The sequence below is a fragment of the Thermothelomyces thermophilus genome, chromosome 1 (assembly GCF_000226095.1).
Source record: "Thermothelomyces thermophilus ATCC 42464 chromosome 1, complete sequence".
Lineage (NCBI taxonomy): Eukaryota > Fungi > Ascomycota > Sordariomycetes > Sordariales > Chaetomiaceae > Thermothelomyces > Thermothelomyces thermophilus.
This window is the reverse complement of record NC_016472.1, coordinates 9,258,495-9,269,617: the sequence shown is the minus strand read 5'-3', so window position 1 is coordinate 9,269,617 and position 11,123 is coordinate 9,258,495. Positions and strand designations below refer to the sequence as shown.

Below are 11,123 nucleotides of genomic sequence, written 5' to 3'. Positions count from 1 at the left end.
TGTAAGGGAGTTTGTTGTGTGGGTATGGATAGCGAGGCTTAGGTGTTCGACATGCCAGATTTTTTTTGTGTGTGGTTTTCTTGACGCGGGATACCCCAAAATAAATAGCAACACGAAAAAATCGGGAAGGTGAGGGAGGAAGAGGGAGGAGGGTGTGATAACGGAAACAGGTCAACCATGAAAGGTTTACAACATTATTCATCGCCATGTCTTATGTTTTTGCCTGGCTCGACTGTTTGGGGCATCAGCACGCTCAAGGCAAGGCTCTGAGACGTTTGATATCACGTAACTCCCCTTTGTCTATTTTCTTGTTCGCGCCCGTTGCTCTCTCATCTCGAGCACCCTACCCATAGGGCCTCGCATAGCCGCCTAGTTTGCTGGCAGGCGCTCGACCACGGCGGCCATCTCCTCGTCCGTGTATATTCTGAAGCCGCGTTCCTTGGTAACGCTGGCCAGCTGCACGTTCTTGGCGTCCAGCTTCTCCTCCATGACCTGCTTGAGTGTCTTGAGCACGAGCGTCTCGGCGTCTGCGATGGTGAGGGACTGGACGAAGCACGAATTGAGTTAGGACACGGTTCTTCTATTCTTTGCATAAAAACCCAGATTGCTGAGCACAAAGGAAAAAAAAAAAAAAAAAAAAAAAAAAAAGAGGGAAAGGGCGGGGTCTCACCTTGTGATACTCGTTCTGCAGCTCCGCCTGGGCGCCCTCGCTCCCGCTCCCGATCGCCTTGGCGTCGTAGCGATAGAAGGTCCCCGACGGCTCGGCGTGGTAGAGCGACGGCCCGTCCTCGTCGTAGCCGGCGATGAGCAGGGCGACGCCAAAGGGGCGGCTCATGACGCTCTCCTCGCCGTCGGCCGACTCGCCGAAGCGCAGGGCGAGGTCGCAGATGGCCTGGGTGCACGACTCGACGCGCAGCGGCTCGTTGTAGTTGAAGGCGTGCGACTGGCATTCGACGCGGGCGTGCTCGACCATGGACCGCGCGTCGGCCTGCAGGCCCGACATGGCGCAGCCGATATGCCGGTCGATCTCGACAATCTTCTCGACCGACGACGTCTCGAGCAGCGGCGACGTCACTCGCTTCTCGACGCCCAGGATCACGCCTTCTGAAGTGGCCACGCCGATGGCCGTGCTGCCGAGCTTGATGGCCTCGAGGGAGTACTCGACTTGGAAGAGGCGGCCTTCCGGGGAAAAGGTGCTGCGAGGGGAGGGGAAAGAAGCGAGGTCAGCTTTGGTTCGTTCGTTCGTTCGTTTGTTCGTTCGCTGGCTCGGGGAGGGAACAATATTGGAGGAGGGGCGTGCGGGAGACGGCGGAAGTGGTTAGTTGTAGAGAGCGTTACCTACTTGATTCCCCGGTCTGAGGAGAGATGGTTAGCATGCAGTCATGTTCATCTTGAAGACGGCGAATGAGAAGCAAATAAGATGCATTAAGAGATAGATCAAGAGAGAGAGAGAGAGAGAGAGAGAGAGAGAGAGAGAGAGAGAGAGAGAACTTGAAGCACTCACCGTATTCTGATCTTGCCATAAACATCTTGGCGGTAGTGTGGGGTCGAGATTCGAATTGAGTGCTGGGTATATCCGAACACAAAAGTGCTTTGAGCGGGCGCTGGGCAAGAAGGACGGCCGGTGGTTATTGATGTCGCGGCGGGGCAGTTGCAGGTCTGGGGTGGTTTGAGGTTGATGAGGCTGGCTTGGATTGGCAGCTGAAGCTCCAGGCACACGGAGGGCTACGAAAGCTCCCCACCGATAGGTGCCAGGCGGGCCAACTGCCACCCCTGTCGGTACTTGGGCAGAGGAATGAACAGAGGTACTTGAGTGTATGTACCGAGTACGTCCGTACTGTACCCCGTACTGCACTTCGTGCACTCCATTGGTACTCCTTCCACTAGGTATCCGTACCTTCCTGTGTAGTGTAATCCGTACACAACGGTACCCCACATTGTTGACTGAATGGGCACTAAGCTAAAAGAAGCATAGCGTCAACGATCATCGCGTCCGCTGCTCAATCGCGCTTTTTGCCTGGGGCAGGGAGTTCTCGCGACTTGGCGCTGTAACTTCCTGCCGCGTGTGTATTGTACAGATTACATACATAGTAATCCGTACACTTGAGTACATACATACATACCTGACACATCGACCAACTAATTTGGAGACAGCAACGGCTGCCGCGCCGCCAAATGTAGCGCGCCACGACCATGTCAGGCCCCAGACCGTCGACGTATGCGGAAAAGAGAAGCAGCGGCGCAGCGGGATTGGGCGACCGGGGCTCGGGCGGTTCGGCGTCGCGCCCTCGCATCTCGGAGAGTACCAGCACCAGCAGAGTATCCGACCAAAAGACCAGCAGCCGCTATGCCGACAGCTCACACAGGCGGTCCGCCTCGGGCCAGCCGAACCACCCGAACCCGCGCTCGACCAACAGCTCCTTCGAGGAACGCCGGACCGAGAAGATCCAGGTGACCACGAGGGAGACCTTGACGACCCGGACCAGGAGCCCCCCGCGGCGCAGTGCGACCAGCGACAAGAGCAGGGCTGCCGACGGGATCAGGCAGCGCGCCCCCGATTCGAGAAGGGAGATGCGGCAGGAAACACCGGTGCCAGGTACCTCCCCCCTCCCCCCCACCCCCCTTCCCCCCAACAACAAATCACTAAAGCCCCGCGGCTCTGTGGCCGAGGAGGGGGGCAAAAGAAGAAGAATCCCCCATGTACTAAGTCGGACGGAAATGAATGCAGAAAAACCCCCTGCAGCGCCATGGGAACCAGAGGCGACCCTGTTGCCGCACACGACGGCTCCCCTAGCATGCCGCATCTCGATTCCCCCGCCCGCCTCGGCCGCCCCCCAGTCTCTCCAACCACGACCATTGCATGAGCTCTCGCTCGAAGCCCAGGAGGCCGTCATTGTGGAGGACCTCCTGTTTGTCTTCATGGGCTTCGAGGGCCAGTACATCCGGTTTGCAAAGGGATACAACCCCTTCGAAGAGCGGGACCGCCTGTCGGGTCCCCAATGGCGCATCCTTCCCGGGCTGGACCCGAGTCTACAGGACCTCACCCAGTCGATGCTCCGCATGGCCACCCATTACGCGGCTCTCCGAGCCTTTGTCGACGTGCAGAGCCGCGATGAGTTCGGCTTGGTCAACCACGCCCTGTGCGCCTCCATCCGGAAGCTCCTGCAGGAGTACTTGGTCCTGATCGCCCAGCTCGAGACCCAGTTCCTCTCGGACGACTCCTTCACCCTGCATGTTCTCAACGTCCACGTCTTGCCGACCAGCCACACGATGGCCCAGCTCTACGCCCTCGCGCACGAGTTGCTGAAGCGGAATGCCTTGTTGGACGACGAGACCGACGACGAGACCGACAGCAATGATGATTATGACCACATCTTGGAGCAGCTGAGGGAGGGAGGCGAGCTGGTGCCGGGGAACATGACGGGGAAAAAGATCTGCAAAGGCGGAGTCGTACTCGGCATAATCACCCAGAGGCTGGAGTCCATGTCGGGGGACCCTGCCGCCCGCGCCCTGCTCACCTCCCTGCTGAGAGACGCGAGCCGTCCGTACATGCAGATGCTGAACGAGTGGCTGCACCACGGGGCCATCAACGACCCTCACTCCGAGTTCCTGATCAAAGAGCAGCGGAGTATCCGTCGGGAGAGGTTGGAGGAGGACTATACCGACGAGTACTGGGACCGGCGATATACCATCAGGGACCACGACGTCCCGCCCCAGCTCGAGGGCGTCAAGCACAAGGTCCTGCTGGCCGGCAAGTACCTCAATGTCGTCAGGGAGTGTGGGGGAGTCGACGTCAGCACGCGGGTTAAGGACGTGCCCACCTCGTTCGACGACAGCCGCTTCCTGGACAACGTCAACCAAGCCTACGCCCACGCCAACGAGTCGCTGATGCGCCTTCTGTTGACGGCCCACGGCCTCCCGGCGAGGCTGCGGTCTCTGAAGCACTACTTCTTCCTGGACCCCTCGGACTATTTCTCCTACTTCCTCGAACTGGGCGCTTCGGAGCTGCGGAAGCCCGTCAAGTCGGTCAACACGGCCAAGTTGCAGTCGCTGCTGGATCTCGTCTTGCGCCAGCCCGGCAGCATCGTGTCGCTGGATCCGTTCAAGGAGGATGTCAAGGTCGAGATGAACGAGATCACCCTGACCAAATCCCTCCAGCGCGTCGTCAACATCACCGGTATCGAACAGGGCGAAACGCTGCAGCCGCTAACCAGCAATCAGCCGCCGCCCGAGGGGGACAAGAACGCCAACGGCTTCACATCGCTGCAGCTCGACTATGCCGTCCCCTTCCCCGTCTCGCTCGTCATCAGCCGCAAGACGATATGGAGATACCAGGCCCTCTTCCGGTACCTGCTGTCGCTGCGCCATCTCGAATCACAGCTCTCAACCACCTGGCAGACCCATACCAGAGCGTTCGTGTGGTCCTACAAATCGTCGGCCCGCAGCCTCGAGATCTGGAAGCGCCGCGTCTGGACCTTGCGCGCGCGCATGCTCGTCTTCGTCCAGCAGCTGCTCTACTTCTGCACTGCCGAGGTCATCGAGCCCAACTGGCAGAGCCTGATGGCGCGCCTCCGCGGGAACGACGGCGGCGGTGGCGGCAGCTCGGACGGTACATCTAGCGGCTCAGCTACAGGCGTCACCCGCACCGTCGACGAGCTGATGCAGGACCACGTGGACTTTCTCGACACATGCCTCAAGGAGTGCATGCTAACAAATAGCAAGTTGTTGAGGGTACGCCCCGTACCATTTCTGCTACCTCATTTTTTTTCCTTCTTTTTTTTCCTCTTTTTTTTTTCCTCCTGTGCTTTTACCTATCTATCTGACACCATCATTAGATCCACTCCAAGCTCATGCAAACCTGCACCGTCTTCGCGACCTACACCAACTGGCTCTCGCGCGAGCTCGAGAAAGCCGACCCCGACCTCTCGGGCACTACCAAACCGCCCAACATGACCGACGACCAGTGGCGGTACTTCCAGTCCGTCCGCAGCAGCCAAAAGACGCACCATTCACAGACACAGACCCACCAGACCCAGTCCCACAACCAACAACAACAAGACCCGAACTCGTCCGCCCTCCACCCGGCCGACACCAGCACCGCAGCGGCGGCCGGAGCGGGCGGCGGCGGCGGCGGCGGCGACGCGCGCATCGCCGAGCTGTTCGACGTGATGCGCAAGTGGGAGACCAACTTCAGCCGCCACCTGCAGATCCTGCTCGACGCCCTGAATCACTACGCCGCCACCGAGACGGTGGTGCTGCTGAGCCTGTGCGCCCGCCTGAGCACCGCTAACCAGGGCACCGAGTACGCGGGGATGAAGGGCGAGGAGGAAGGCGGCGGGGTTGTGTGAAGTTCACCCTTCTGTGTGCGTGCGTGTGCGTGTGTGTCGATCAATTGCGAGGAGGTCTGGCCGAGGAAGGGGATGCGTGCGGTTCGTCGATGCTCATCAGGAATTGGGGGTGGTTCTTAACGGAATCGGGAATCCTGGCGCCCGGGCGTTGGTTGTTTTGCGTGGTGTTACTCTGGCGGTTGTTTCAAGCGTGTCGCATGATCTTTATTTTATTTTATTTTTTATTTTTTTATTTTTGGGACGCGCGGTTGGTGTTGTTGGGACCCAGGACTGTTATTGTCGACAGTCCGACCATGGGCAAATGGTTATTTAGATGCTATACTTGCTTCATCAAGGAGTGTGGAACAGATTCCGTCATCTGTTCAAAAAAAGGCCAGGACCGTCCCCCCACGTCGTCTCACCTGCCCTACCTGTTCGCTGCCTTCCACGCCTCATCTTCGTTTCCTCCCCCAGGTTTCCCAGTCACCCAGAGCTAAGTCAGCAATGAAAGCCAAAAAACAAGGCAAAAGTCACAATGATGCCAAGCCTATACACAGGGTCACTCCGAGAATAGAAACAACCAAAACAACCAGCCACCAAAGTCAACATCCAGGAATCGCTCATCACTGTCTATGAGAGTTAGGCAAGTCCATTCAATTCCATCACTTTGCGAAACGCACCAGAGAGAACCTATGGAAGGATGACCATGAGGATTGTCGAGGGGGTTGGTGATTCTGGTCGGTGATTCTGGTCGGTTGGGTTCCCTTTGTTCAAACTGACTTCAATACACTGAAACCATAATCTGTCTTCGCCTCGTCCTACCCTTTTCGAGTTTGCGGCTCTAGCCCAGCTAAGGCAGCTTGTCATAGCACGCATGACTGCATCATTCATTGGCCGTCATACCGCATCGCACCGTAAACGTTTGTCGGATAGCGGAGTCCATACCAGCCACCGCCCCTCCCCCTTTTTTCTTCCCTCTAACCATCTTAATCTCCATGGCCCAGGTTGACCAAATCCTCCGAAAACAAAAGGTGCCAGTTTGGGAAGAGCAAACAACAAAAAAAAGGATAGCAAAAACACAAAGAACATGAAGAAATCAACGGAAACCGACCAAATGCAGAGAGCAACTACCGGGGTATTTTGCGCCAGGGGTATATCCAGCCGTAGGGGTATTTCTCTTTTCCTCGCAACTCGACGTAAAAAATGATCCCGTGTCTAAAACCTTGCAAAGCCCGAAGAAGCATGGGAATCTAACGAAAAGGCCCCGCGAGAGGGCCGGGGTATCCTGAATTGGTTGAATGAGACGTGGAAGGGCGTCCGCTGTCGGCAGACTGCCGGGGGTGATGGCGCGGCGTGATATCGCCGGGCTGCGGAACCGTAAGTTTGTCAACGCCGTTGACGTAGGTCGGGGCAGGGGCCCAAGGGTTGCTTTCCTCGTCGGGCAGGTTGACGCCGCTGTCATTCCAAGGGTTGCGGTCGGCGTTGAAGCTGCGAGTCGACTCAATCGAGATGAGCGACGACTTGGACACGTTGCTGGAACCCTTGAAGAAGTTGGTTGCCGATTGCGAGCTGTTCTTTCTGCGGTCCAGGAATGAGGAGATGGACGACATGCTGCCCGGCTTGCGGAGACAGGCGAGGATGCTACGCTCCCGTGCGACCTCTTCGCCAAAAGAGGGTCGCGTCGGGGAGTCGGTAGCAACCGGAGCCGGTGCGTGCTGGAGTAGCTTGGAGTTGAAGTATGGCAGAGACTCCTCAAAAGTGTCGGACTTGGGCCGCGGGATGGCTCCCCTGATGATAACGGGCTCAACGCCCGCCGTAGTGAATTGAGTCTGGAGGAAATCCATAGCATCGCGGAGACCACCGGCGTTGTTGCGGGTGAAGGTCCAGAGGAGGGTAACAGTAGGCGAGCCGTCTTCGGTACGTTCTTCCGATTTATCGTGCACGGTGAGCTCGACTTCGTACTGAGTCTTGAGTTTCGGAAGGATGTTCTGGACGAAATCGGGCGACTCTAGGTACTTAATCAGGGGTGCGGATCGCTCGAGGACCACCTCGTGCTTGTCCGGAACCATACCCTGTAACCCGAGTCAATCAATGTGCGGAGATAAGATGCGCCGGACGGGAGCAAAGCTTACCAAGAACTCGTCAATGCACTTGGGCACAAGCCACTGAGGACCAGTGACGGTTATCTCGTCGCTAGCCTGTTCAGTGCTCGGGAAGACGATCTTGCAGTTCCATGTCCGTTCTAGCTCCTCAATCTCCGGCAGTCGAGTGAGCAGCTGACGGTGGTACAAACGATCGACGCTAACAACCTGGGAGGTGAACTCGGAGTCCTTCAAGAGGGAAAAAAAATTAGCAGGGTGAGAGCTTCTAGGTAACAGAAGGGCCAGAATGCTTACGGCGCGGTCGACCATTTCCAGAATCTCGCTCTTCACGAGCTCGAGATTCTGGGCATTGCGGGCTGGGGTGCGGCAGATGACGTTGTCAACACGGCTGTCATCGTCCTCACGGCCCATTCCACCTGTTTTTTGATTACAACTGTTAGCGACTCTGGACAAGTATGGGTACATGGGACCGGGGCACCGCCTACCACGATCCATGGCGTTGGAGAACTTGACAAAGACGGAGTGCTTCTTCATGATGCGTTGAATGTGCTGTCCGCCAATGCCGATGATGCGCTTGTGGTACTGATCGGGGACGTGGAATGAAATGGACGCCGGCATCTCCTGCTCGACCAGGCTCAGACCCTGCTTGAGAGAATCGTAGGCTTGGGCGATGACCTCAATGTTGAAGTTGTATTCGCCAAAGTTGTCGAACATGATCTGCACATTGCTGTTGCCCATGATCTTGTTGATCTTGCCGTTCTTCTTGCCGCTCACAAACTCCTTGTGCTCGTTGGCAAGCTCGATGCGCACGCGAATCTGGTACGGGGTGTGGGTGGCAAACTTGATCTTCGAGATGACCATGAGTGCAGCCTTGACGGACTCGTCGGAGCCCGTGATGGAGAAGGACTGCCGGTCAAACGAGACCTCGGCGTCCGAATTGGCGCAGATGTCACCGAGCATTGCGTGGATATCCTGGTTGCTGGGTTGCCGAGGGTCCGGCTGCAAGAAGATCCAAGACGCGGTGTAGAACTGCCCGGCCTTTGGAAGACGGAGTGAGCCAGACATATTCTCACCCACGGAACGAGATAGAGGAGACCTTACCAGTGACATGATCTCGCGGAGCGAACGTTCAACATGCAGGTTTTCAACAGCCTGGACGCGCACCAAACCCTTTCGCGACCCTAGCGAGGGAAACATGACGAAGGCGCCGTTGGCCTCGGTGATCTTGCGCACCTTGTCCATGCGGCTGAGCAGGATGCTATCGATCTTGGGAGGGGAGATGGTCACGTCCTTGACAAAAAGCCTGGTACGTGTAAGGAGCTCATGGATCCGAAACTTGGCCTGCTCGATATCCTGGGGATTCTCGCCAGTAATCAACACTTTAGAGGGATCCCGACGCTGAGCATTGGGTGGGCAATAGCGATAGCAGGCAGAAAACGGCGGGGGAAAGTAGATGGCCGTGTTGGTCACGGATTCGATGAGCTTGATGTTCTTGCGGTTACGCCCGCACAAAAGCTGATGCATCGAAGGCTCGAAGACGGTGGCATCAACAATACGCCCGAGCTATGTTCGAAATTAGCCACGGGCTCTCTCCTTCCCGGTGCTGCTGCGGGGCAGGTGAGGAATAGAATCAGGAAAGATTGGGAGGCATACGAGCTGGTCAATGTGAATGAGCACGCGGGTCTTGGCGTGCTCGGACGAAAGATAGTCGCCATAGATGGCTACTCGCCAGCGCTGGTCCCTCGGCAAGTCTACGTCGCCGTTCAAGCCCCCGGTCAAGGGGGAGAGTTTGGGACCAAGCAGAAAGATGTCGACGCCGCAAAAAGCCGAGGTCTCGTCCAGGAAGTCTGTCACCGACTTCTTCAGGACGCCTTGGGAGAGGTTGGCAACAAGGTTGCCGTCGACGACAACCGTTGTGCAGCGCTGTTACGGGAGGGGGGGCCAATGGTCTTAGCAAAAAAAGTGCGCTGGCATGCCTTGCAACAACATGGAACAACCCACCAATGAGAGGGGCGTCGTGTTCAGGATGGTCTCCCTCGTCTGTTGGACCAGGTCCGGAGCACCCGACAGACACACGGTGGTGACCTGCCGGTTCAGGTTCTTTGGGGTGGTCGAGATGACGTGGGCCTCGATGGGCAACGCATTCGCCGTAATCTCGTGGCAGAGCTGGCGCAGCTGGGCCAGGTTCATGGCGTGCACTGGCAGCTCGTAGACGGGGACATCGTCAGGAGCCTCCTCGGGGTGTGTCCATCGGAGCACGGCGTCGGTGGTGGCGTGCAGGATGTCCTCAGTGTTGGGCCCGGCGAGGTCGGAGGCGAAGGGGACGTTGAAGGCGTAGTGGATGGGGCCGTCTGGGACGGGCGGAGCGGCTATCGGAGGCGGGCCCTGGGTTGCGAGGTCCCGACGGGTGTTGAGGACTGCCTGCATGCCCACATTCGACCGTGACATGCTAAAGTTGGCCGGACTCATCCTCTCGGGCCAGTGACGCATGCTGGATAGCTTATTCATCTTCGAGATCTGAACCTCCGATGCCAGTTGTCGATGGCTGCGATGGTCCGAGGGTGGGCAGCCAGCGCGGTTCAGGTCGGGTCGAGAGGAGGTGGTACGTCCGACTCCAGCGGCGTAGGTGTGCAGCAAGGAGAACAGGAGCGGGGAGTTAGGTTGTTAAGGGAGGTGGTGAGGGGAGCTGCAGGGAGACGGCAGCCCGCGGACACGGCAGACGAGAGGAACGAGGCGAATGGGGGAGTTAAATGAGGGACTGAAGGAGAGAGAGGTCAAGCCGGGCCGGAAAACGGGGCATTCGGCAGAAACTGACACGGAAAAAAAGAAGATGGGTATCTCGGAAGGGGATTGGAAATGGGAGGGCGGTGCGGAAAGAACAATAATGAAGTGGATGGGAAGTTGTCGTGTGATCCGGTCCTTCCTGCGATCAACAAACAGGTTGGGGGAGGGGAACGGAGGCGGAGGAGGGAAAGATGGTGACTTTGATGAGGGATTGGCGGGTGGAAGCTGGTGGACTGAGGCAGGGCACTGGGCGCTCTGGTGGAGATGCGCCCGCTGGCACTAATGAGCCAGCCACGGCGCTCCAGTGTGGGATGGCCCGCTGGTCCGTGCAGCAGCCGGGGGAGGGCCAGGGACTTGGCGCAGCTTTGGCGAAAGGGAAGGGCCACCGGGCGTGCCCGCTCCACAGAGCATTTTCTGTTTCTGTCCCCCAACTTCAATTCTCGAGGTTCCGATTTCGAGCACGAGACCATTGAAGCTTAGATCAGCTCGTGACATTTTTTTTTTTTTTTTTTTTTTTTTTGGAGTGCAACCACTGTCGGGCAAGTCCACAATTCGTAGATACATATCCAAGGCCGTCTCAGTGGAAATTGCTCGAATATCCCCCCCCCACGGTCTCAGTCGGCCGCGGGTACAAAAAAACTGCGGCAGACAGCTTACCCAGGTGACTTCCCAATCGGCAGCTCAAAGAAGCGCAGCCTGTCTCAAGCCTGGGTCATCCCCCTTTCGAGGTGCATTCCGAGATGCAGGAATGCCGTCCGGGGTTTCCTTTATATACACACCAATCCCGCTTCTTACTAGCCATGGGACATTCTAGCCGTGAGCAGCCCCCAGCTTTCTTTGGCACGCGTCCTGATTGTTGCTGCGTTCGTACTTAGCAGACACATCCATTATGTTCGTTTGTATCTGTGCA

At 57.5% G+C, this 11,123-nt stretch overlaps 3 protein-coding genes across 3 annotated transcripts; 1 reads left to right on the top strand and 2 right to left on the bottom strand.

The window, feature by feature from the left end:
* Positions 1 to 139: 139 nt before the first annotated feature.
* Positions 140 to 1,717, bottom strand: MYCTH_2299195 (uncharacterized protein). The gene is made up of 4 exons (XM_003660604.1): positions 1,505 to 1,717; positions 1,343 to 1,355; positions 671 to 1,196; positions 140 to 543 (listed from the first exon to the last, which is right to left on the bottom strand). The coding sequence occupies exons 1-4, from the start codon at positions 1,527 to 1,529 to the stop codon at positions 370 to 372; spliced, it is 738 nt and encodes a 245-aa protein (XP_003660652.1). The 5' UTR covers positions 1,530 to 1,717; the 3' UTR covers positions 140 to 369.
* A 340-nt stretch (positions 1,718 to 2,057) lies between these two features.
* Positions 2,058 to 5,505, top strand: MYCTH_2299193 (uncharacterized protein). Its single transcript, XM_003660603.1, has 3 exons — positions 2,058 to 2,596; positions 2,729 to 4,731; positions 4,836 to 5,505. The coding sequence occupies exons 1-3, from the start codon at positions 2,194 to 2,196 to the stop codon at positions 5,346 to 5,348; spliced, it is 2,919 nt and encodes a 972-aa protein (XP_003660651.1). The 5' UTR covers positions 2,058 to 2,193; the 3' UTR covers positions 5,349 to 5,505.
* Positions 5,506 to 6,397: 892 nt separating this feature from the next.
* On the bottom strand, positions 6,398 to 10,051 carry MYCTH_2299189 (uncharacterized protein). The gene is made up of 7 exons (XM_003660602.1): positions 9,431 to 10,051; positions 9,083 to 9,352; positions 8,531 to 8,992; positions 7,915 to 8,467; positions 7,724 to 7,845; positions 7,460 to 7,657; positions 6,398 to 7,399 (listed from the first exon to the last, which is right to left on the bottom strand). Exons 1-7 carry the CDS (start codon positions 9,935 to 9,937, stop codon positions 6,578 to 6,580), a joined length of 2,934 nt encoding a protein of 977 aa, XP_003660650.1. The 5' UTR covers positions 9,938 to 10,051; the 3' UTR covers positions 6,398 to 6,577.
* Positions 10,052 to 11,123: the final 1,072 nt, after the last annotated feature.